The sequence below is a fragment of the Onthophagus taurus genome, chromosome 2 (genome assembly GCF_036711975.1).
Source record: "Onthophagus taurus isolate NC chromosome 2, IU_Otau_3.0, whole genome shotgun sequence".
NCBI lineage: Eukaryota > Metazoa > Arthropoda > Insecta > Coleoptera > Scarabaeidae > Onthophagus > Onthophagus taurus.
The window spans coordinates 3,966,443-3,994,347 of NC_091967.1; the positions used below are offsets into that span (position 1 = coordinate 3,966,443).

A 27,905-nucleotide genomic window follows, 5' to 3' on the forward strand; every position below is an offset into this window, starting at 1 on the left:
CTTAATTTTTGTTATTTTACTACGCCAATGAACGGATTTTAATTTCGAGTATAATTTTGAATTCTTTCAAGTTTTCTACATAAAAAAGGACTCATAACCAAATTGGAAGAAAATACATTTTTGAGATATACAAGATATTTTGATTCACACCAAATTTTGTAAAAATTTTTAAAATTAGAAATGAGATTTATTTAGATTTTTTGTACAGTAATCTTTGAAGAATTCAAATATATTCCTTTAATCCTAAATAAATTATTTCCTTAGTATTAATAAATTAAAAAATTAAATTTCAACAAACCTTATGAAGATTTCGGCCACACAACAAAAAATCGTTGAGTTGATCCATCAAAATGTGCTGAAACAATCTTCAACATAACCCTATAAATAAGACAATTCCTTATGTTTAAATCCGTTTATTCACAGTAACAACCATTTTTACTACACAATTATACACAGTAATAATAGATTAACTATTCGCTTTTTTATTTATTTATTTTTTTTTGGTATGGATATCGTCGATGACATAGAGTGCCTTTGGTAACTGTGATTAGTAGCTTATATAAATCTTTCCAGTTGGAATTATATCTGATACACTAATTATTTATATTATATACACCATCATCGTTTTGCACGATACAGTCCCTCCATATACAGTTGAAAGAAACAAAAATAAATTACAACAATCAATAAATACAATAGTAATAATATGTAATTATATACAAAGCAATTTCTATTTTTTTATTATCTTAGTTATTTGCACATCTCTTACACACTGACCGGATCAAACGTATATATCACGTTATCATTGTCTTGTATATTTCAAACTAAACCAGACATTGGTGGCCTATTCACTGGACTTGATGGTAAATTGTGAACGGCTGCCGCTACCGCTGCTTGGTGATGATAATACAAAGAACTTGGGTAACCGGGTGATGTTACAACGGGACTAGTTGTTGAGGTAGGTCCTTCACGGCCAGCATCTAAAGGATGGTGTAAACTTAAACTGTGATTCTGTTCGAAGGGATGTCTAATAGCCGATGCGTTAGCAGATTCATGATAAAGAATCGGCACTCTAACAAGCCTCTGTGCCGCGTGTGCCATATTAGCAGCTTCCAATTCTGCTGCTAATTGCCGTTTCCATTTGTTTCTTCGATTTTGAAACCATATTTTCACTTGAGTTTCCGTTAAATGTAAACTTGCGGCTAATCCGGCTCGTTCCGAACTCGATAGGTACCTTTTCATATCGAACGTCGATTCTAATTGGAAAACTTGAGATCTTGAAAATACTGTTCGCGTTTTCTTTTTTCGTTTGTTAGCCAGCGAACCGCCAGGACTCAAATTGGCGTTTTGTGATTTTTTATCTTTATCGTTATCGTAATCACTTTCTTCCTCTTCAACCTCTTCGTCTATCACCATATTATCACCGTCTCTAAAAGGACTTTTAGATCGCGCCATATTCATATAATTCTGATCTAAAAACGCCGGATGAGTTGAATGGATCATGCCGTGCGGATTTGGACTACTCGTTGGCGATCTTTGACCTTCTGATGGCGATGAAGGCCGTGATATTCTTGTGTTTTCTGACTGTATGCCGCTTTGAGTTTCTCGTGGAGAAGGAGGGGGTGATTGATCTCCATTTATTGAATCCCCTGAAAATTTAAATTAAAAAAAAACAAATAAATTAAACATTTAAAAAGCTGGTGAATATTAAAACCTTTTTGGGATTATTTTTGTAGAACGGCTTAAAAACTTAAATATTCAATGAATTTTTTTAATAAACTATTTTACTTTTTCATTTCAATTTTTTGTACATCATCGCCATCTGTCTTTTATTATTAAAATATTAACAACATAAAGCAGTAAACTGTTAAAAGTCTTAATTAGAATATAAATAGACTGATTACCCACACTTAAATATGCAAGAGCTATAAAATTTATGGAACAATGCGGTTGTACTATATAAATTTATGGTTCCTTGTCGGTTCGAAGTACAATACGTATCCGGGCAGATGTTTAGGTGTTTTTTTTGGCAGATTAATTACCGGAATCAAAATACAACGCCCTCAAAACTAAGAAAATTTTGTTTAACTTCAATCAGATAAGTTATTTGAATAGAATTGATCGCGTTGAGGATTATGTCAGTAGAGTTGTGTTTTATTGTTGGCACGATTGGCGTTGTCTTATTCAGGTAAACCGACACAGAGTGCTACATCCGTCACGGTGGTGCTTCGCACAATTAGAGGGCAACTTGAACACTAAGGCTTCGCAGAAACCGCACCAGTGACTGTCGATATGAACACCGATAATCGTGCTTAGGATACGACTACGACAACGTTTAAACTTGATGGCGTTTATGTTGCATGTGATTTTTATTTTTTTACTCAGTTACACCACGCAAAAGGTTTAAAAATTGCTTATTTGGGTCAAACCATAATCTCGTTTGCACTTACACTTGTATTTTATGTTTCCTATTTTAACCGTGTGAGACACAATCAATTTTTGTAATAAAAAAAAATTGTTTCGATTTAAAATTAAAGTTTTGAAATAAATTATTTTTTAAAACGTTAAAGTATACAGGGTGTCCCGTTAAGCGTACGGAGCGGAGCGGCTGTATCTCTAGAACGGTAAGACCTAGAGGTTTGGGAAAAAATCCTTATAAGCAAAGTGACCAAGAGAAATAGCTGGAAATTATTTTGAAGTTCGTAATTCGACCGCTGGGGGGCGTAACTGCCATTGAGAAAAACATAAAGTTCCCGCTATCTCAGAAACTTAAATGATGAGCTATAACTTTGACAACATCATTTAATAGCTTGGATAATACCGCATCGCTTTTGTTTTGCGATATTTCTCATATCTGTCATAAGAAGGGAGGGGGAGGCCAATGCGTTTTCATATGTTTACATTTTAATATCTCCTAGACCATTCAACCGATTTGAATATTTTCGGTGTTGTTTGAAAGAGCATTTTATGCTCTTTTTAAAGATATTTTCAGTAAGACCGTCTGCTTTAAAACAAATGAGCTAGAGGACGTTATCTGCAGCGATTACATATTTTTATGATTTTTGAAGAAAAGTTAAATGGAACGACACTATTTACTTCACAGACTCTTAGTCACCTTAAAATTTGCTAAATTTTAGTGAAAAGATAAAAAAGAAGAAAGAAGAAAATGATAAAAACTCGAGTGCCATCAATCGGATCCAGTTACCTCATCGAGAAAAACAAATCACATAACCATGGTAACTATAAACATGTCATTTACTAACGCAGAAGCGTATGATAGAGCGTATGATGATTTATTTTCAATGTTTCGAATACGATGCAACTGCATGGCAAAAATGTGCAATGCAATTACGACAAAGAAAGACATTTTTCTCTAGAAGTGTTTTTAAGATTGACTTAGCGATTACGGAAAACTGGCAACGTGTAGCCCATTTAGACATCTCTATGAATTCGTAAATCACATTGGTGTGCAATGTGATCCCACATAATCTGGGAACTCCGAAAACAATTGTCCACAAGAGTTCTCAAGAGAATAATATCTCCACCACGTTGTTTTACATCAGGCCTTAACAGATACCGATTATGATAACAGACTGAACTATTACCATTGACTTTTAAATATGATTTGGGCAAATCCAAACCTTTTATCACAAATGCTATGGATGCATGAAGCATCTGTCCACAAGCTGATGTAAACTTGCATAATATGCATTCTTGGTTCGAGCAAAACCCACATTGCTTTCACCCCTTTATCTATTGGGTAGACTAAACGACCTGACTTTTCAAGAAAAACCAATAACCACGGAAAATATGACAAAACACTAAATACCAGTAGAAACGTGTCCAGGGCCGAGACTTAAGCAGCGTTTTCTTTTCGTCGAAACTAGATTAAATAAATGCATCGAGGTTTATGGAAGGCATTTCGCACATTAGTGAGTTATTTTTGCCAAAAATTTAAGTTATTCTAAGTGTTTTGGTTTATTTTGTTTTATTATCATTGTTGATGTTTCATTGATCCGTTGGCTTTTCAACACGCCTCAAAAGTAGTTTTGAAGCAGTTCTAAGTTTGGATAAAGTGTAAAGGAAGGTTCTAGATAATAAAATTTTTGTTCTCTCTTATTTGTTTCCTAAGGTAACTTGATCCGATTAAGATATACGAATTTTTAACATTTTCTTTTATAATTCGAGAATGGATGGAGATATCGAGATGCGGTTTTCACTAATATTTAGCAAATTTTATGGTGATTAACGGTCTGTGAAGTAAATAGTACCGTTCCATTTAACTTTTTTTCAAAAATCACAAAAATATGTAACCGCTGCAGATAACGCCCTCTAGCTTATTTGTTTTAAACCAAGCGGGCTTACTGAAAATATCTTTTAAAAGAGCATAAAATGCTCTTTCAAACAAGACCAAAAATATTCAAATCGATTGAATGGTCCAGGAGATATTAAAATATAAACATTTGAAAACGCATTGGCCTCCCCCTCCCTTATTATGAGAGATATGAGAAATATCGCAAAACAAAAGCGATGCGGTATTATCCAAGCTACTAAATGATGTTGTCAACGTTATAGCTCATCGTCTAACTTTCTGAGATAGCGGGAATTTTATGTTTCTCTATGGCAATTACGTCCCCTAGCGGTCGAATTACGAACTTCAAAATAATTTCCAGCGATTTCTCTTGCCCACTTTGCTTATAAGGATTTTTTTCCCAAACCTCTAGGCCTTACTGTTATTGAGATACAGCCGCTCCGTACGCTTAACGGGACACCCTGTATACAAGGATTTGCTTTCGCGAAACCCGTAAAATTTTTAAGCGGGCACCAAATCACCTCTGAAATCTTTATTTATAAGTCATCGGCTGTCGTGAAAGAAAAGTTAAGACCTTCTCCGATTCCTGGCAATCCAAAATCGATTTCTATTTACAATAAACCATTCCGCTTTTTTCATCCTGTCTTAAAACATCGCATTTCTTAAAGAAAAAAAAAGTAAAACTTGTTGCTACAAATAAATCGATGTATTTATATAATGTTACTGTTGTTGTAACAATTTCATTGTTTTCTGCAAATGTGACTTAATCATTACCAAGTAGTTGCGGTCGAGGCTCAATCATTAAAATTATATCAACCTCAAATTGATTATCATATTGTGGCGCCTCGGCCTCAATTCGAGGCTGCCTTTACTCAGTAAAATTGTAATTAGACCGAGATCGCTTGCGGCTGAGGTTCAGTGATTAACATTACATCAATCTGAAATTGGTAATTCTTTCAACTTTATCAGGTAAAGTTGTAGACTAATTGGACCGCGTTATGCATCACTTGACTAAGCGACAAATAAACACAAGCTCAAACTATTGAAAATTGTTTGGTGCCTATCTATGTTTATCACAGAACACTGATAACAGTCATCACAAGCACAGAATCCGCTTGGTCAGTCGTTTTACGATTATACAGGTGTTTCTGTAAGTCGTGGCATAAATTTAATCACAAATACCAGAGTCAAAATGATGTTTCGTATTAAAATTTTTGAAGAAAATTATCTAGAGTTTGATTTTGTACTTTGCAACTAGTCTCTATTTTATATAGAATTTAAGTCTAACTAGTTTCGGCCCTTGGTCATCTTCAGAGACTCTACAAATAGATTAACATCCCTCATCCTATCTATTCATCATTTCTTTTGTTAAAAAAGATTATATATCTAAGTCAAAATCAGATTATTAGTTACTAATTTACTAAATTAAAGTTTAAAAAGTTGTAAAATGAAATTAATGACGAAGTGTTACATTTACATGTTAATTTTTACATTAAGAACGCTCTTTTTTATCAAAAGAAATATTAAGAAACTTGAGAAAATTTCAGAATCATCATGTGGCTTAAAAATCGACGATTTTTTTTTAATGACCCAAAAAACACGTTAAAAATAAAAAGAAAGTGCTGAAAAGTGACTAACACTAGATTAACTTCAGTTATAAAACTTCTATTATATGATAACTAACTTCAAATTTAAAATGTCAACCTCAATTTTGACATATTTGTAATCTTCATTAAAAATCCTTTAAAATGAGTACAAACACGACATATTTATCTTCAATATTAACGAAGTTATGGTCAACTTCCGGTTAAGAATGTCAACGTCAATTTTGACATATTTGTAATCGTCGTGAAAAATCCTTTAAAATGAGTCCAAACATGATACGTTTAATTCCAATATTACTCGAGATATAAGCAACTTCCGATTTGAAATGTCAATGTCATTTTGACATATTCTTAATTTTTATAATATGTCTTAATATTTGTCACCAAAACAAAAATATAATAAAAAAAAATAAAAAATTAAGGTTGGTATTAATATTTAAAAATTAAATTGCTATCTTCATTGTTGCTAACTTCGGGTTTAACGTTTTTTATTCAAACTTTTTTGTTTTTTGAGATAAGTGCGTCATCTTTGGACTCATTTTAAAGGTTTTTTAATGAAGATGACAAATATGTCAAATTTGACGTTGACGTTTCAAACCGGAAGTGATTGTATCTCCATTAATATCAAAGTTAAATATGTCGAGTTTGGACTCATTTTAAAGGATTTTTTATGAAGTTGACAAATATATCAAAATTAAAAGTTGGAACTTTTTGGTTTTTGGGATAAATGTATTATTTTTGGACACATTTTAAAGGTTTTTAATACAGAATACATCATGAACGAACACCACGAAGTTGTCCATTTGTCTATTATATGATAACTAACTTCAGGTTTAAAATGTCAACTTCAATTTTGATATATTTGTAATCTTCATTAAAAATCTTTTAAAATGAGTACAAACACGACAAAAAAAATTCCAAAAAAATGAAAAATTAAGGTTGGTATTAATATTTAAAAATTAAATTGCTATCTTCATTGTTGCTAACTTCGGGTTTAATGTTATTTTTCAAACTTTTTTGTTTTTTGAGATAAGTACGTCATCTTTGGACTCATTTTAAAGGTTTTTTAATGAAGATGACAAATATGTCAAAATTGACGTTGACGTTTCAAACCGGAAGTGATTGTATTTCCATTAATATTAAAGTTAAATATGTCGAGTTTGGACTCATTTTAAAGGAATTTTTATAAAGTTGACAAATATGTCAAAATTAATAGTTGAAAGATCGAACTTTTTGATTTTTGAGATAAATGAATTTTGCATTTGAATAAATGCGTCATGTTTGGACTCACTTTAAAGGTTATTTTATGAAGATTGCGAATATAATAATAAAATTAAAGTTGACGTACATCGTGATAATCTTTCTTATCATTATGCATTCGAGGTTTTTTGGTTTGTAAATATTATAAAATCGTGGAAACACATCATGCATTTACGTCAGTTTGGTATTAAGCTTTATTGTGTAAGGTAACATCGTTGAAGTATGTGGAATAAGTTTCTCGCGATTATAACTGCTAAGAAAAGTAAAAAGAAATTTATTAAAGCTTCAAAAGTACACGAAAATGAATTAGTGCAGGTAATAATGTCATAGATTTCTTAATGAAAATAATAAATCCTTTAATCTTATACTTCAAACTTCGTTTATATAGTTTCGGGCCTTGGTCACTTTTAGAGACGCTACAAATAGATTAACATCCCTCAACCTATCCATTCATCATTTCTTTTGTTAAAAAAGATCACATATCAAAGTCAAAATCAGATTATTAGTTACTAATTTACTAAATTAAAGTTTAAAAAGTTGTAAAATGAAATTAATGACGAAGTGTTACATTTACATGTTAATTTGTACATTAAGAACGCTCTTTTTTAACAAAAGAAATATTAAGAAACTTGAGAAAATTTCAGAATCATCATGTTGCTTAAAAATCGACGATTTTTTTTTAATGACCCAAAAAACACGTTAAAAATAAAAAGAAAGTGCTGAAAAGTGACTTATACTAGATTAACTTCAGTTATAAAACTTCTATTACATGATAACTAACTTCAAATTTAAAATGTCAACCTCAATTTTGACATATTTGTAATCTTCATTAAAAATCCTTTAAAATGAGTACAAACACGACATATTTATCTTCAATATTAACGAAGTTATGGTCAACTTCCGGTTAAGAATGTCAACGTCAATTTTGACATATTTGTATTCGTCGTGAAAAATCCTTTAAAATGAGTCCAAACATGATACGTTTAATTCCAATATTACTCGAGATATAAGCAACTTCCGATTTGAAATGTCAATGTCATTTTGACATATTCTTAATTTTTATAAAATGTCTTAATATTTGTCACAAAAACAAAACTATAATAAAAAAAATCAAAAATTAAGGTTGGTATTAATATTTAAAAATTAAATTGCTATCTTCATTGTTGCTAACTTCGGATTTAATGTTTTATGTTTATTCTAACTTTTTTGTTTTTTGAGATAAGCGCGTCATCTTTGGGCTCATTTTAAAGGTTTTTTAATGAAGATGACAAATATGTCAAAATTGACGTTGACGTTTCAAACCGGAAGTGATTGTATCTCCATTAATATCAAAGTTAAATATGTCGAGTTTGGACTCATTTTAAAGGATTTTTCACGACGATTACAAATATGTCAAAATTAATAGTTGAAAGTTCAAACTGTTTGGTTTTTTGAGTGAAGTAGCAGTCCAATTAAGCAATGGTCCCAATATCCCATATACAATAAATACATTAATACTTTTGTTGGACACTGTATACAGTATTTAGTTCCAATAAACCATTATGTCCACAACTAATACTTGTTTCATTGCAGTAGTAATCATTCAAATTGTTTTCTTTATGAAGAAAAAATAATTTTGATATCTAAGTGTTATTAGTTATTACTTAATGATTTATTCAATTTAAAATTTATAATGTAAGTAGGAGTATTCTCGTACAGTAAGTTATTTATAGGAGTACGTTAACGATCTGCTAAGTTTCAAATTAAATGTTCAAGCGTAGTTCCCTCGATAATCCCTCATGATTTAATTAATTATTTGCCGGATCGAAACGGTCTGCGACGTAAGAAGAGTAGAAATTTAAGGTGGAAAATCGAAGGAACGTTACGGAAGTTTCATGTATTATGGAACCGGCGATCATTAAAGCTAAACTTGTAGCGAGATCGTTCGAAATAAAACGGAAACTAGGCGGAGTAAAATTAATTAGTAAAACGAGTCGTGTCTTTAATACAATTTCTTTAAAAAGATTATCAATTAACATCGATTTACATTGTTTGATTTTGAATAATAATTACCGTTAGAGCTGGTCTTCTCTGGCGTGATTTGCGGTTGTAATCTTCCCCAATACCAAGGGATATTCCTGGGATCGGTCGGACCACAAAGTGCTGCATATCGGCTACTAGCTGCTGCCAAAGCTCCGAAATGCGACATCAGGCCCAATCTGCAACACAAACGCAGTTTGTGAGAGCAACCAAAATCAATGAATAGACTCGTCAAATCCTACGCAATCAAGTAGTAAATGCATAGTGAATGGACTCTCTCAAATAAAGAACATTTCGATATAGAGATCGTACAAAAAATGCAATTTCACTAATTTGTGCTTTCACACATAAATCAAAACCTTTTTACGTTCGGTTTAAAAAAAAATAAATTCTATTTTTGGATAAATTTTTGTTTTAAGATAAATTCCATCGAGAAAGTCTCTTTTCTCCAAAGCGTATATACTGGGAGATGTTTATCGATCATGTCGCGATATTGAGGCACTTAAACACACAGGGTAAGCTTCTTAGGGAATTCTGGAGGAAGTATGCCACCGCCTACCCCGCAGAGAAACGCGCGCGCCTCTACCTCCTTCGGGAAATCTTTGAGGACCGCCCGCTTCTCGAAGAACACTTAACTTGATGCAAATTTAATGCGAGATAGACTTAGTTCGGGGATTGCCGCAGGGAACCCAACCCAACGTTCCCCCAAAACTCCTTGTATCGATCGAGATGCCTCTTTAATTTTTAACCGTGATTTAATACACCTTTAATGACTTAAATGAAAAAGTTAAAAGGTCTAAATTAAGTAAATCTCCTTTAAAATAAAAAAAAATAATTAAAAATTTCTTTTTAAACCATTTGCATCATTTAAAATAAATGACAAAGTGATGGGCCAATTTGTCACCAAACATTTTTTATTGTATATAGGTGTAAATAAATAATACTTATAAATAATCTGAAATTGAAACACCTACAAGAAAATCAAAAAGATGAAATTTACAGAAATCTAGAACACCTAGAACAGACCACCTAGAAAGTTCACCACCTGAACTCGCAAAACCTTATGATCAAATTTATCATGGTTGCGGAAGCTGCTAAATAGTTAATCACTATTTTAGTCACTAGAAAGACAGAACTAGAAACACACAAGTTTAGTCGTTTTGAAGGACGCATAGCTAAACCAGAATGTTTCTTGTTCTAGGTCTAGTGTTAGTTCTAGTTTTACACTAGTACTATCACTAGAACTAACACTAAGACTTAGAACTAGAATCATTCGGGTTTAGCCTTCTTCAGAGACGTGCGGCTAAATCCGAATGTTTCTAGGTCTAGTGTTAGTTCTAGTTTTACACTACCATTATCACCATAACTAACACAAGACCTAAAACTAGAATCATTCGGGTTTAGACGTGCGGCTAAATCAGAATGTTTCTAGTTCTTGGTCTAGTGTTAGCTCCAGGTTTACTCTAGCACTATCACTGATACTAACACAAGACCTAGAACTAGAATCATTCGGGTTTAGCCGTCTTGAGAGACGTGCGGCTAAATCCGAATGTTTCTAGTTCTTGGTCTAGTGTTAGTTCTAGGTTTACTCTAGCACTATCACTGATACTAACACAAGACCTAGAACTGGAATCATTCGGGTTTAGCCGTCTTGAGAGACGTGCGGATAAATCCGAATGTTTCTAGTTCTTGGTCTAGTGTTAGTTCTAATTTTACTCTAGCACTATCACTAAGACTAACACAAGACCTAGAACTAGAATCATTCGGGTTTAGCCGTCTTGTGAGACGTGCGGCTAAATCCGAATGTTTCTAGTTCTTGGTCTAGTGTTAGTTCTAATTTTACTCTAGCACTATCACTAAGACTAACACAAGACCTAGAACTAGAATCATTCGGGTTTAGCCGTCTTGAGAGACGTGCGGCTAAATCCGAATGTTTCTAGTTCTTGGTCTAGTGTTAGTTTTAGTTTTACTCTAGCACTATCACTAAGAGTAACACAAGACCTAGAACTAGAATCATTCGGGTTTAGCCGTCCTGAGAGACGTGCGGCTAAATCCGAATGTTTCTAGTTCTTGGTCTAGTGTTAGTTCTAGTTTTACTCTAGCACTATCACTAGGACTAACCCAAGACCTAGAACTAGAATCATTCGGGTTTAGCCGTCTTGAGAGACGTGCGGCTAAATCTGAATGTTTCTAGTTCTTGGTCTTGTGTTAGTTCTAGTTTTACACTATCATTATCACCATAACTAACACAAGACCTAAAACTAGAATCATTCGGGTTTAGCCGTCTTGAGAGACGTGCGGCTAAATCCGAATGTTTCTAGTTCTTGGTCTAGTGTTAGTTCTAATTTTACTCTAGCACTATCACTAAGACTTACACAAGACCTAGAACTAGAATCATTCGGGTTTAGCCGTCTTGAGAGACGTGCGGCTAAATCCGAATGTTTCTAGTTCTTGGTCTTGTGTTAGTTCTAGTTTTACACTATCATTATCACCATAACTAACACAAGACCTAAAACTAGAATCATTCGGGTTTAGCCGTCTTGAGAGACGTGCGGCTAAATCCGAATGTTTCTAGTTCTTGGTCTAGTGTTAGTTCTAGTTTTACTCTAGCACTATCACTAGGACTAACCCAAGACCTAGAACTAGAATCATTCGGGTTTAGCCGTCTTGAGAGACGTGCGGCTAAATCTGAATGTTTCTAGTTCTTGGTCTTGTGTTAGTTCTAGTTTTACACTATCATTATCACCATAACTAACACAAGACCTAAAACTAGAATCATTCGGGTTTAGCCGTCTTGAGAGACGTGCGGCTAAATCCGAATGTTTCTAGTTCTTGGTCTAGTGTTAGTTCTAATTTTACTCTAGCACTATCACTAAGACTTACACAAGACCTAGAACTAGAATCATTCGGGTTTAGCCGTCTTGAGAGACGTGCGGCTAAATCCGAATGTTTCTAGTTCTCGGTCTAGTGTTAGTTCTAGTGGCAGTGGTAGGTAGCGCTAGTTAGCATAAGATATTAGTATGTTTGTAGATTTATGTTATTCAGCTCTAGATTGTTGTATAATTTTATTGAACCAAAAGTAGAACTAACACTAAAGCTACAACTATAAACATTCGGGTTTAGCCGAACATCTCTCAAGACGGCTAAACTTGAATGTATCTAGTTCTAGATCTAGTGTTAGTTATAGTGCCAGTGTTAGTTCTAGCTTTATTCAGTTATTATTTAGCACTAGGTTGTTATACGTTTCTATTAAACTAAAAGTGGAACTAACACTAGACCTAGAATTAGAAAGATTTCTTAGAAAGATACTTTCTAGTTCTCGGTCTAGTGTTAGTTCTAGGTTTACACTACCATTATCACTAGGACTAACACAAGACCTAAAACTAGAAGCATTCGGGTTTAGCCGTCTTAAGAGACGTGCGGCTAAATCCGAATGTTTCTAGTTCTTGGTCTAGTGTTAGTTCTACTTTTATTCTAGCACTATCACTACAACTAACACAAGACCTAGAACTAGAATCATTCGGATTTAGCCGTCTTAAGAGACGTGCGGCTAAATCCGAATGTTTCTAGTTCTCGGTCTAGTGTTAGTTCTAGTGGTAATGGTAGGTAGTGCTAATTAGTATAAGATATTACTATGTTTGTAGTTTTAACTGTTATTCAGCTCTAGATTGTTGTATAATTTTATTGAACCAAAAGTAGAACTAACACTAAAGCTACAACTATAAACATTCGGGTTTAGCCGAACATCTCTCAAGACAGCTAAACTTGAATGTATCTAGTTCTAGATCTAGTGTTACTTCTAAAGCTAGTGTTAGTTCCAGTTTTATATTAAACGGTGATAATGGCCAAGAAAAATCTGCTCATATCTAACCTTATGATGCAAATGGATTAATTAATTATTTATTAAATTGCAATAACTTTAATTATCATACAAAATTAATGATTAAAAATCTCATTAATATTTATTTTAAAGAAATTTGATATCGAGCTAATTCAAATCAACACAAACCGCTAAACCGTTTCGTTTAATTAATTTGGACTTTAAACAAACTGACGCACATACAGGTTTGTGTAATTTAAAATAAATAACGATCGAAATTGTATATTACCTAAATTGAATCGTAAATTATAGCGATAATAAATTATATTGTTTTATTTTATACATTAAATAAAACAAATCGAATTTTTGTATTTAAAAAAAGAATTTATGAGTTGAAGAATCCCGAAGGAAGGAAAAATGCACACGAAATCGGGTTTATTTGTTCCCCGAGGCAAGAAATCCCATCTCGTTTATCCATCAAGTTAAGACGGCGTAAAGAGTAAGGAAGGATAAGAAGATAATAACTCCTTAGCTTGATTCAGAAGACATTGAATCGCCTTAAGGAAATTTGAAGGAATAAGTCTGGTTTATTTATTAAAAAAAAAATTACCTTGATAACATTGCACTATCATTATTAGAATTAATCGCTGCTTCCAAAGGATTTTGTTGTCCAAAGATGTTTTTTTTAGCCGTCGGTTCATTTCGGCTTAATATACTCGATATAGAGAAGTTAGTTGATCCGCCAGAACTCTTCTGCGTGGTAGCAACGGCTGAAGAATCTTTATCCTTTTCGCATTTTTCCTCTGAAGTTTTGATCACCGGAAAACACGTGATGTTCGCGCCCGGAATGTGATGATTCAACAGTCTTTGATAATTCCCGTCTGGTTCCGGAGAATTATTTCTACTGGTCGATTCGGGACTAGAAACTACGTTCACCTCGATGTCTCTAAGATCGGAAGAAGATGTACTCATTGTAATTTTTTATTTCGCGAATCACAGTTTTTTTATTCTTTTGTTATTTTAAGATTTAATTGGTTATTTTGAATTTATGATCCTTGCGAGATGTTATTTAAAAGACATATCGTGATCTTAAAACAGCACCACTCAAAAAAGGTTAATAAATATAACAGATAAACACGGCTTGTCCGGCAACCAACGACAACTGGTAGCGGTAAATGTTTACATCGAAGTGTTATCAGGAGGGCGGTGAATATTAGGACACACCCCTGGCTTCAGAGAACCACCCCTAACTTTACCTTTCCGTATCTATCCTCGTCCATCTTTACCATTTCGTGGTAACGTTCTTTCGCTTCCACATCTGCTACCCCCCTAACGGTTTTTTTTGTGCCGCACGATTCGAACGGTTTTATGTCTGTGTAGCCAAGCTGTTATCCTGCGTCCTTTGCACGGTACTCGGTTTCGGTAGCAGGTCATCCTTTTCTTCCCTCTCGGGCTTCGCTGTATAGGTGTCCCTGCGCTCATCCGGTCCCTCGCTATCGGCACTTGGACGGGACGTTCTCTAACAAATGTTTCGTTTTAGTGGTGGTAGTGCGCGTTTTTCCCTGTGACCGGATCCGAAAGTTTGTACTTACGGAAAAAGAGAACGATGTAGGGTGGTGGAGATGAAGGGAGGACGAGCGACGTCGTTGATATTTACACCTGCGAAGGACAAAAGAAACGCTTTTCTGCTTTACACCGAACCACTAACCTACATTATGCTTGTAACAGATTCATCAAAAAAATCTTTATGATAAAAACAATTTATCAAGTATCGCACAAATATGATATTTATTAATATACAAGTGAAATTCTTATAAGTCTTATAGAAATAAACACAAATATTAGTATTGATATACTTATAGGGTTATGATTAATGGATTATGGACACAAAAAATTAGCATTATATGGGGAACTTGAAACGGTAAGATATCAGAGTTGGTTTCATAAGATATCTTCGAAAATAAAAGAGTTGTAAGCAAAAATTGGGAACCATCTAATTTAGTACTTTGCAAATTAAGTCTCCACCAGAGAAAAATTAAAAAAATATATACAGGGTGTTTATGATCTTGTGATTTTATTTTCAAGAGGTGCTTAAACATCTCAAGAGAAGGTAATAATGTTTTAACAAAAGTTGCATAATAACAGAGATATTACTGTTAAAAATAAATTTTGTAGTTTTTATTTTTAATCATAATAGCTGTGTTTGGTACACTTGCTATAAATACTCCTAGTGTAGCAAGTGTAGTGCAGTTGACAACTCTCAGTTTTCAACACATTTTCAAAGTGCATAAGTGTAACAATTTTAGGTGTTTGGTAAAACGGATTATTATGACAGTTATAGGTTATGTAATCTTTATTATTTCTGTAGGAAGTTGAATAATTTATTATTGATCAAAAAATCAAGATGAATAAATCAAAAAAGGAAATGTTGCCTGTAGTGACCCTATTAGAGTCTGACACCGAAAGTGAAGACAATGATATGATTTTTGAAGAATTGGACAGCGATGATGAAGAAAAAGTAGAAAAAGATAAAAGAACTTGCATCGATAAATACTTTGAGGATGTAGTTCCCAAATATTCTGATTTACAGTTTAAAAAGCATTTTAGAATATCTAGGGAGTTGTTTGAAAGTTTATCCGGTCGTTTTGAAGTAACAGAATTACAATGTTTTATTTTTGTTTAAATAAATCTAACTTTGACACTTTCAAAAAACTAAATACGTCTTAAAGGTTATGTCGACTTACACTACACTTGCCGGCGAGTCGGTGTGAAAAGTGTCTGCACTTTTAAAACTCAATAGCTTACCAAACGCGGCGGCACTATCTACACTTGTTTGCACCAGTCTACCAAACACTATTTTTAAGAAAAAGTGTGCATTGGTGTAAGATACCAAACAAAGCTATTAACTGAAACGATGAATCCACTCTACACTAATTGTTCAAAGTTATCTCCGTGTTGTTGAATGCATGAGTTGCTCGACGTATACATGAATTGGCATAATTTACTAGGCCTTGGTTTTTCCTTCGTATTGTCTCCACAGCTGCTTCTTCCAATAGTTATGTCAAGTTATTTTACAAAAAAAACATACTCATTTCCAGTCAATCGATTTGGCAACACAAAGGTACCAATAAGTTGTCCATTGAGTCCGGCCCAAACGTTTATCAAAAGTCTGTGCTGAAAATGATTACGACGAATGTGGATTGTAATTTGCTATATCACAGTATCTTCTACAGGGTGGTCAAAATGTGAATTACCTTTTTTCCGCATTCAATGGCAAGAAAGTCGAAAATAATAAATACGCCCCATATTTAATTGGCTCGCCAGAAAGAGAATTTGTCGGGAAATGCAGGAAACCGGTTATATTTTTATTAGGCCATGATATTTTGACAGTTTTTCGTTTAATTTATTTTTACAATTAACTTTGGTTGATAAATAATCTTTTAGTTTACCAAAAACAACAAACAGAAGAACAAATAAATGATACAATGAAAATTTTCGACAGCCCAGATATGAGTATTATACTATACATTACAAGTGAAGAATAGTTTGGAATTTCAGCGTGTTTTGTAGAAACTATTGGCAAAATTGTAAATGTAACGGATTCAGGTTGTAAAGCCTGTACTTTGGAAGTATACAATTGATTCTTGCGCAGTGTTCGCCAGACAATCCGATTTGAAACATTTAATTGGCGAAATAGAGTACATCTAGAATCTTCTTCGACAAGATTTAAAGTTCGTATCGGCCAAGCCCACCATTCCGACCTTGCCGTGTTTGTAGTAACGTAAAAAAATCAAGGGCGTGGTGAATTTCATACCCAGTACTAAATACCTACAAAGTTTCAAATTTTACGGTTTACTTATAGCCGAAATACAAAACAAAATGTAAATTTTTGGGTTAACTTTGATCGCTCATAGCTCGAAAACAAAAGAATTGCGACCCTGTGTTTATACAAAGAACATGTTTTATTTTAGCAAGTACTGCATCCTAGTAAAATTTCCCGATTATAAACTGAACCACCCTGTATATAATATACAGTGTCCGCCAAAAAGTCAGCAACACCCGTTTTATTTCTGTTCCATTGCAACTACATTCCTGAAATTTAGTTCATATGTAAGGCTCATACCGATCTTTCGATCTAAAGTATTTTTAAGATGGTGGCCACTTTCGGTCCCCCGGAAGTAGACCTCAAATTCGTTATTTTAAATGAAATGCTATACTTTTTATTGCACCTTTTAATTATATGCGAAAATTATGTTGACTTAGTACGTTGTTGACTAACTTGGTACGATTACTCTTAAGATTATATCAAATAGATTGTCATTTGTTGTATCACAATATGTTATACAGCGTGGTCAAAAATTGAATTATCGTTTCTCCATGTTCAATAGCAAGAAAGCTGAAAATTTTAAATGGAACGTCCCATATTTTTTATTTATCAACAATTTAAAGCAAATTTATAATCAGCATATATGATGGTTGGTTTAATAAGGTATCTTCAAAAATAAAAGAGTTGTATGCAAAAGTTGGAAACCATCAAATTTAGTACTTTGCGAATTAAGTATCCACCAGGGAAAAATTTAAAATATCGTATCTTAAGAATTAATTGAGATATCATCATGAAATAAAAACAATTTAAAGCAAATTTATTTAGTATTCAAGATTTTGAAGATCATTTCTTGAAATCATCAAATTTCAAATCTATGAATTTTTGAACGCAACCTTGCATAATCTTAACAATAAATCATAGAGTAATTAATCTTTACGTATCTCAAAAATTAATAGAGATATCGTTATGAAATAAAAAGCAGGTTAAAGCAAATTTAATGAAGATTTAATATGCCATAAATACTTTCTTATTTTCCATAGACATCATTGTTATGATTTTTTGAATCCAACTCTGCATTTTTGATTGTTATAGATACAATATAAATTTTAAGAAATCGTATCTCAAGAACGAATGGAGATATCATGATGAAATAAAGAACATCTTAAAGCAAATTTAATGAAGATTTAATATGCCATAAATACTTTCTTATTTTCCATAGACATCGTTGTTATGATTTTTTGAATCCAACTCTGCATGTTTGATTGTTATAGATACAATATAAATTTTAAGAAATCGTATCTCAACAACGAATGGAGATATCATGACGAAATAAAGAACATTTTAAAGCAAATTTAATGAAAATTTAATGTGCCATAAATAATTTAAGACGATGTATGTGTGATTGTTATAGATTGGAAATATAAAATTTTGAAAAATCGTTTTTTAGAACAAATTGAGATATGGTCACGAATAAAAATCGATTTACAGCAAAATTACTGACGTATTTAATATACAGATTCAAATTTTAGAATTACGAATTTTTCAGTTCAACCTTACTTAACCTTAAACGTAAATATTGGGGTTGTTAATCTTTACTTTGAGGTTGGATTTCATTTCTTGTTCGTAAGTATGTTGAATATCGTTGTATAGAAACATTTGTTATGACCAAAAAGACAAAATTGTAACTTTCAGGAGTAGGATCATTTACTGCTTCTTGAAGGGCGTGACTGCTAGATTACATGGGTCAACGCAAAAACAAAGGAGAACCTTAGTTAATATCAGAAAATAAAAACATGAGACAACAATTCACAACATGAGATGTTTTCAAAAATAAACCTATTTTTACTCGTTTTGCAAAAATTGACATAATTAACATATATTTTTTCCACTGGCTAGATTAAAAGCTAAAAAAACTTCAAAATTTTCTTAAAACCTGAAAACTCAGTAGTGTAATTGCAAACATTGATAAGTTTGTTCAGATATCAATATTTCATTAATTAAGAAAATATTTACTGCGAAACTAACAACTAAAAAGGAATTCCTAAAAATTCCGTCTCTAAAGTTTTTTAAAAGAATCCTTCCAAAAGGAACAAAATGTAAATAAGATTTGAAGGAAGGAAAAAGCATCGGTGTTGAGATGGCATACCTTGGGTGGAGACAAAAGTACTCTTTAGGTTTGATTCCGGTTTTCCATATTCCCGCAATCCCGCCTCACCGGGTAGAAAAATAAAGTAGCCTAGGCGAAACCCAATTTGTCGGCAGAGAACGTAAGTAAATAAGCCGTTTTGTAGACCCCGCCGGTAAATGCAGGTACAGACAACAAACAGTAGGAGATATCCGGCTGGCGCCCTACGGGAGTTCGTCCCAAGGTTTTGCCATCCCTGTGATCGACCCAAGAAGGAGAAACGCGATGATAATGGCCAAAGTCAGAGATGAAGTGGAACGTGAATATCACTCGATCTCACTCTTTGTATCAGTGTAATGTTTTCTTTTAGGTTTAAAGGATATATATATATATCTTTTTTTTATATAATATATAGTTATGGAATCGATTTCTCCTCATTAATTTTTTTCGATACTTTAAATCCTAACTCATATTAAACAATTACAATCGATTACAAAAAAGAGAATGTTGTGAAAGTCAAAAGAAGCGAAATTTATCGTTTAAACTATACTGATCATTTCACTTGACAAAGACGTCAAATTCACGCACATAAAGTAGCAAATATCGACTTGAAAACCTCAGACGGGGATTGGAGAGTTGCAGTTCGAATTCGTCAGGGGTATTTTGCGAGAGATCCGATTGGTTCGTCGAAGGGGTGCCATAGAGAGAAAGGGAAGAAGCGGAAAATTTAGGCGAGTGGTGGGGCACACGAAGTGGGGATAACTGGCGACGCCGACGACGACGCCGTGTTTCGGGCTGCCGCGGTATCGTGTACTTGCTGAATAATTTACAACTTGTGGTAATTTGCTACTTTGAGATTTTATTCGCGCCGCGCCGTCGCGACGTTGAAAAGGCGCCGAAACGACGCTGAAAAGGTGGAGCTAACGGGTATTTACGTCTTCGTCGAACGATAAAGTAGCGTGCTCACCTCCGCACCGCGTACGAAGGAAGTTGCCGTCTTCAAGTTTAGTGGCGATAATAAAATTATCGCCTCTTTCAGGGACGCATTTACGAAAGATATACGTAGACAGGTTATTTTGATCGCGTAAAACGATCCGATATCTAAACAAATTTATTTATATTTTTAAGTTTATATCTTTACCTTTCAACAATCATTTTTCTATCCAACACTAAAGTGATTTACTTGGTTTCAATCAATACATAAACTTATTTTATCAATCACAATATTTAATAGATTGAAAAAGTATTAAAAAAAATAAGTAGATTAATAGTGGTATTGACAAATAATTTTAGCTGCAATTTGCATTAAATCTGTCAATACCATACAAATTCAATAATTCAAAAATAAATTGTCACGTATAAAGCCACCTCTCAATTATGGCAGGGCTATTAAGCGTTAAAAGCATACCTACATCACGCAAATTTAATTAAAACTGTATTTTAGTTATAAAAATGATATTAAAACATTTTAACCGAATTTCCATGAAAATTCACTTTGTCGCAATTCGCTAATAGCTCAAAAAGGTAACAAAATGTGCCCCAAAACATATTGCAACTATAAACCACAACTCTCATCACCTAATAGTTGATTAGTAATTTAGCTGTTTTATATGATACAACTCACCAAAATTGTTGTTTCTCTCAATCTATTGATTCATATCAATTAGATAAATCATTTCTGAATAAGTATGTATTTATGTATATCATAAATACATACAAATAAACATACATTGTTATTTTGGTTACTTGAAACTCCTTTAAATAACGTGATTATAAAAATTGAAAATGTTCAACGAAAATGTATCATATAATTTTGAAATTCTTATCAGCTTAGCTCTCTTTTGTGATATAGCTCAGCGAAATATTTTGATTTTCTCAAAAAATATCGAAGAAAAACACACTTTTTCATCATAACGGTGTACGTCTCTTCCAAATAAGCTAATATCAAAAATTGAAAATATTCAACGGGAATGTATCATATAATTTTGAAATTCTTGTTAGTTTAGCTTTCTTTTGTGATATAACTCATCGAAATATCTTGATTTTCTCAAAAAATATCGAAGAAAAAGACACATTTTAATCAAAACTGTTGTTTTTTCCAAATAAGCTAATATCAAAAATCGAAAATATCCAATGGGAATGTCCCATATAATTTTGAAGTTCTTATTAGTTTAGCTTTCTTTTGTGACACTACTCATCAAAATATCTTGATTTGCTTAAAAAATATCGAAGAAAAACACACTTTTTCATCGAAACTGTTCATGTCTCTTCCAAATAAGCTAATACCAAAAATTGAAAGTATTGAACCCAAATGTATGATATAATTTTGAAATTCTTATCAGTTTAGCTTTCTTTTGTGATATAACTCAACAAAATATCTTGATTTTCTCAAAAAATATCGAAGAAAAACACAAATTTTCACCGAAACTGTTTACTTCTCTTCAAAATAAGCTAATATTAAAAATTGAAAATATTCAACGGGAATGTATCATATAACTTTGAAATTCTTGTCAGTTTAGCTTTCTTTTGTGATATAACTTATCGAAATATCTTAATTTTTTCAAAAAATATCGAAGAAAAACACACATTTTCATCGAGATTGTTTATTTCTCTTCAAAATAAGCTAATATCAAAAATTGAAAATATTCAACGGAAATGTATGACATAGTTTTGAAATTCTTATCAGTTTAGCTTTCTTTTGTGATATAACTCATCAAAATATCTTAATTTTTTCAAAAAATATCGAAGAAAAACACACATTTTCATCGAAACTGCTGTTTCTTCCAAATAAGCTAATATTAAAAATAAAAAATATTGAACGGGAATGTCCCATATAATTTTGAAATTCTTGTAAGTTTAGCTTTCTTTTATGATATAACTCATCGAAATATCTTGATTTTCTCAAAAAATATCGAAGAAAAACACACTTTTTCATCATAACTGTGTACGTCTCTTCCAAATAAGCTAATATCAAAAATAAAAAATATTGAACGGGAATGTATCATATAATTTTGAAATTCTTATTAGTTTAGCTTTCGTTTGTGATATAACTCATCAAAATATCTTGATTTTCTCAAAAAATATCGAAGAAAAACACACATTTTCATCGAAACTGTTTACTTCTCTTCAAAATAAGCTAATATCAAAAATTGAAAATATTTAACGGGGATGTATCATATAATTTTGAAATTCTTGTCAGTTTAGCTTTCTTTTGTGATATACCTCATCAAAATATCTTGATTTTCTCAAAAAATATTGAAGAAAAACACACATTTTCATCGAAACTGTTTATTTCTCTTCAAAATAAGCTAATATCAAAAATTGTAAATATTCAACGGAAATGTATGATATAATTTTGAAATTCTTATCAGTTTAGCTTTCTTTTGTGATATAACTCATCAAAATATCTTTATTTTTTCAAAAAATATCGAAGAAATACACATTTTCACCGAAACTGTTTATGTCTCTTCCAAATAAGTTAATATCAAAAATAACAAATATCCAATGTTAATATCCCATATAATTTTGAAATTCTTATCAGTTTAGCTTTCTTTTGTGATATAACTCATCGAAATATCTTGATTTTCTCAAAAAATATCGAAGAAAACCACACTTTTTCATCATAACTGTGTACGTCTCCTCCAAATAAGCTAATATCAAAAATTTAAAATATTCAATGGGAATGTATCATATAATTTTGAAATTCTTATCAGTTTAGCTTCCTTTTCTAATATAACTCATCAAAATATCTTGATTTTCTCAAAAAATATCGAAGAAAAACACAAATTTTCACCGAAACTGTTTACTTCTCTTCAAAATAAGCTAATATTAAAAATTGAAAATATTCAACGGAAATGTATGATATAATTTTGAAATTCTTATCAGTTTAGCTTTCTTTTGTGATATAAGTCATCGAAATATCTTGATTTTCTCAAAAAATATCGAAGAAAAACACACTCTTTCATCATAATTGTGTTCGTATCTTCTAAATAAGCTAATATACAAAATTGGAAATATTCAACGGGAATGTATCATATAACTTTGAAATTCTTGTCAGTTTAGCTTTCTTTTGTGATATAACTTATCGAAATATCTTAATTTTTTCAAAAAATATCGAAGAAAAACACACATTTTCATCGAGACTGTTTATTTCTCTTCAAAATAAGCTAATATCAAAAATTGAAAATATTCAACGGAAATGTATGACACAGTTTTGAAATTCTTATCAGTTTAGCTTTCTTTTGTGATATAACTCATCAAAATATCTTAATTTTTTCAAAAAATATCGAAGAAAAACACACATTTTCATCGAAACTGCTGTTTCTTCCAAATAAGCTAATATTAAGAATAAAAAATATTGAACGGGAATGTCCCATATAATTTTGAAATTCTTGTAAGTTTAGCTTTCTTTTATGATATAACTCATCGAAATATCTTGATTTTCTCAAAAAATATTGAAGAAAAACACACTTTTTCATCATAACTGTGTACGTCTCTTCCAAATAAGCTAATATCAAAAATAAAAAATATCCAATGGGAATGTCCCATATAATTTTGAAATTCTTATTAGTTTAGCTTTCTTTTGTGATATAACTCATCAAAATATCTTGATTTTCTCAAAAAATATCGATGAAAAACACACATTTTCATCGAAACTGTTTATTTCTCTTCAAAATAAGCTAATATCAAAAATTGAAAATATTCAACGGAAATGTATGATATAATTTTGAAATTCTTATCAGTTTAGCTTTCTTTTGTGATATAACTCATCAAAATATCTTGATTTTCTCAAAAAATATCGAAAAAAAACACATTTTCACCGAAACTGTTTATGTCTTTTCCAAATAAGCTAATATCAAAAATAAAAAATATCCAATGGGAATGTCCCATATAATTTTGAAATTCTTATTAGTTTAGCTCTCTCTTGTGATATAACTCATCAAAATATCTTGATTTTTTCAAAAAATATCTAAGAAAAACACACATTTTCATCGAAACTGTTTATTTCTCTTCAAAATAAGCTAATATCAAAAATTGTAAATATTCAACGGAAATGTATGATATAATTTTGAAATTCTTATCAGTTTAGCTTTCTTTTGTGATATAACTCATCGAAATATCTTGATTTTTTCAAAAAATATCGAAGAAAAACACATTTTTATCGAAACTATTTACGTTTCTTCCAAATAAGCTAATATCAAAAATTAAATATATCCAATGGGAATGTCCCATATAATTTTGAAATTCTTATTAGTTTAGTCATCTTTTGTGGTATAACTCATCGAAATATCTTGATTTTTTCAAAAAATATCTAAGAAAAACACACATTTTCATCGAAACTGTTTATTTCTCTTCAAAATAAGCTAATATCAAAAATTGAAAATATTTAACGGGAATGTATCATATAATTTTGAAATTCTTATTAGTTTAGCTTTCTTTTGTGATATAACTCATCGAAATATCTTGATTTTTTCAAAAAATATCGAAGAAAAACACATTTTCATCGAAACTGTTTATTTCTCTTCAAAATAAGCTAATATCAAAAATTGTAAATATTCAACGGAAATGTATGATATAATTTTGAAATTCTTGTTAGTTTAGCTTTCTTTTGTGATATAACGAATCGAAATATATCGATTTTCTCAAAAGATATCAAAGGGATTTGACACCAATCCATCAAAACAATCATGTTTTTGTCTCTTTATCTCACAAACACTCTCAGTATCTGAAAAATCTTATCGTTTATATCTAGAAAAATGTGTCTATTGTGAAATAACCGTAAAGGATTACGACACATTGTCCTTCGGTTATCATTTGATCCGCGACAACAACTATTTTTTTTTCTAATGGTTAAGTGTAAAAGCTTTGAGTGCCATTGTGAACGGTGGCAAGCCGTAAGGCGGCTCCTTTAAACACGAATAAGTTACGTAATGCGGCCGTTCAAGAGAAGCAACCTTGAATTCCGAGGGCTGTTCACATCCACACCTTTGCATTGAATCATTGTGCACCAAAACCTTTGGTACTTAACTCCTAATACCTCTTAATCCGTCTCTTCACTAGCTCTTTGCTTAAGTGGCTCTCAATTATTATGTCGGTACTCGAAAGGATCTTTCAAATTTCTAACTACTGTATTTTTAGGGCTATAGAATTTAAAGGTTTAAACAGGAAGTGTAAAGGATTGAGAATATTTACAAAATAAAAAAAGTTTTTGTATTATTTTTATTCGTGTGTATAAATTTTGAAATGTACAAATTACAATAGAATATTGTTACGGGAGAGTGTGTTCGGAAATTATTGTTAAAGCGGTCAATAAATATTTGAGTTTTGAATCGCTTGACACGTGTGTAACAAAAGTATAATTAACGTACATCGTTTTCGAATTATGTTGTCCGCTGGCGGGTTCGGTTTTGTAATAAAATAATTTCGTTCGGTGTAAAACTATGAATTATTATTGTGCACTGGTACAGATGGCTTCGGCGATTGAATAACCATCCCCACCAAAAATGGGTGGCATCGCAACGAGCAATAAATTCAAATATCATTATTCGAAAATTATTAATACCCCATTGTAAATCATAGGTTCAACATACACTAAATAGTTATGTCGCCAACTTTATAAACCCATTATTCCCATTGGTAACATATTTATTTACAAAAAAATTGAAACATTACAATTTATTAACCGTTGAAGAGTGTGTGTTGAGAGTGAGAGCATGTGCTGAAGACCCCGGCGGAGTCGACACAATAGTTAACAATAGGAGTGTTTTCCTAACTAATGATATCTTATGTACGCATGGTTTGGTCACAACGAGCCATTGTGGCAAGCGGATTACGGGGCGATTACGTGCGAAGACTGACACCGTGTATCTCGAGGAAAAATCTGAAAGGAATTAGCCAGCTTGAAAGACCGTTCTTCTAAGAACGCTCTCGATTTACAAGCGATTATTGGAGAGTTAAGGATATTTTAAAGTTGGGGAGATGAAAAGTTGGTTAAGTAAAGAAAAAAGTTAAATTTTTGAGTAAATCTACAAAAGATTTAGTTGCTAATTCTCGATTGCTCGATGTATTTAGGCCCACTTTTACCACCTCTTGATAAATTTAACCGATAGATAATTACCATGGTTACAGCAGTTTTAAGCGCTCTCATTGGCTAAGAGCGCCAATTTATCTATTGGTTAAATTTATCAAGAGGTGGTAAAAGTGGGCCTTAGTACATCGTTGAAGTTGTTTTAACACTAACTTATTAAGTTTTCGTAAAGTTATCTCATAGCTGATGTTTAAGAAGGCTAATTATGATGTTGGAAGATGAACCGGTCGATGTTGAATATAATGGAAAATATTTCGGGAGACAACAATGTTGAGAGATGTCATAAACAATGTTGATGAAGTTCAAGGAAGATATAGGAGGATATCAACAACGATGTTAAATGCTGGTGTTGTCATATCAAAGACGATGTTGATAGTTTCAGAGGAAAATGTTGGAAAAAGACCAGGATAGAATGAAGTCCAAGGACGATATTCTAGAATAACAGGAATGACTTTTTGCTTTATCGCAGAAGCGATTCATTTTGATAGCAGTCACCTGGTTTTATATTTTAATACCTCTGGGCGCATTAAATCTTTTACGTGATGGACAGTAAAACATGAGAGTAATTTATCCTTGATAATTAAAATGTATCAGAAAAAAGCAAAAATAAGCAAAAAATCATTTCTACTTTAGATTTTAATCTCAAAATGAATTTATTTACAAATGTTACAATTTCCAGGTAGTACACCAAAAGGACTTAGTAAAACTTTTAACTCGAATACAAAACTAAAGTAATTAAATAATTTTCTGCTCGATTTATTTCGCTACAAAACTATCGGCGCCACTAAGTAAAGTAAAACCTCAAAAACAAGCCGAAAATTTACAAAATTTACTTGGTTACAAGTTGGCGCCAGTTTAGTTTTGTCTTGAAAACCCTCATCGACCCGTATAATGTTTCCCTTGATTTTTGTTCACTTTAGCGGAATAAACAGTGTACATTACAGAAGAGAGAGCCGACTCGAAAACTACAAACGCATGATTAAACTTCATTAATGGTCGCGGCGTTTTGTTTCGGTGCGTCTTCTTTTGTCGGCTCGTCAAGTTGAATAGGAAGTGTCAGTCGAGCAAAGAATTGTTAATATAAATATGGATCTTTGTTAAAAATGGGACAGCTGCCGACTTAATCGTGTATCATACCAAAATATGCTTGAAATGATTGTGGGGACAACGTTTGTGGATTATCTATTGAACCGGATATGAATATGTATTATGATACATAAATATGTAGAGTTACAGCTGTTCCTATAAATTATATGCATTCTTATATACTTTATTATGATTTGGAAGTATTTTTGTTTGAATATTTGTTATCTAAATAGCTAGGATTTGATTAATTAAAGTAACACTCAAGTATTTAGGGGGAGCTTAACACCCAATTAATATCATCAAATAACAAAACGTTCCCCTTGCACTCTCTAAGGACTCCCTCTCGTTTATGGGGATTAAAGGAAGTAGGTGGGCTTTTACCCAAAAAGCTAAGGGTGCTACTAAATGAACGGTTTTAATAAACTTACGTTTTTTTTGTGGACTTTTAAAATCTGTAACATCACTATAATATTTCTGTTTGAAACTATATTTACATCATAATTGTTCGGTTAAAATCAGTGATGGGCGCTGGGTAAATACCCGGCGGGTAGGTATTTCTAAAACGGGTATTTATCCGAGTATTTACCTCGGGCCAGGGTAAATACCCAAACAGTGGGTATACTGTTTGGGTATACCAGTAAAAAGTAGTGATACCAGTAAAAATATATCATGAGGACGTTGAAGACGAGGAATTGTCAACAATCAAAGACGTATTATCATTACACGAAGCTGTCGTAATTTAGATTAGATCAAGTTATTATGATTA

General features: G+C 32.1%; 1 protein-coding gene across 1 annotated transcript; it reads right to left on the minus strand.

The window, feature by feature from the left end:
• Positions 1 to 397: 397 nt before the first annotated feature.
• Positions 398 to 14,171, minus strand: LOC111413997 (H6 family homeobox). The gene is made up of 3 exons (XM_023045143.2): positions 13,626 to 14,171; positions 9,229 to 9,374; positions 398 to 1,649 (listed from the first exon to the last, which is right to left on the minus strand). Exons 1-3 carry the CDS (start codon positions 13,985 to 13,987, stop codon positions 820 to 822), a joined length of 1,338 nt encoding a protein of 445 aa, XP_022900911.1. The 5' UTR covers positions 13,988 to 14,171; the 3' UTR covers positions 398 to 819.
• Positions 14,172 to 27,905: the final 13,734 nt, after the last annotated feature.

Bases quoted from the DNA above. Each gene is read 5' to 3' on its own strand.
- LOC111413997 (XM_023045143.2), bottom strand. From the start codon at position 13,987: ATGAGTACATCTTCTTCCGATCTTAGAGACATCGAGGTGAACGTAGTT. The intron at 9,375-13,625 runs GTAATTTTTTTT...TTTGTGTTGCAG, and splicing joins GATAGTGCAATGTTATCAAG to ATTGGGCCTGATGTCGCATT. The intron at 1,650-9,228 runs GTAATTATTATT...TTAAATTTTCAG, and splicing joins AGAGAAGACCAGCTCTAACG to GGGATTCAATAAATGGAGAT.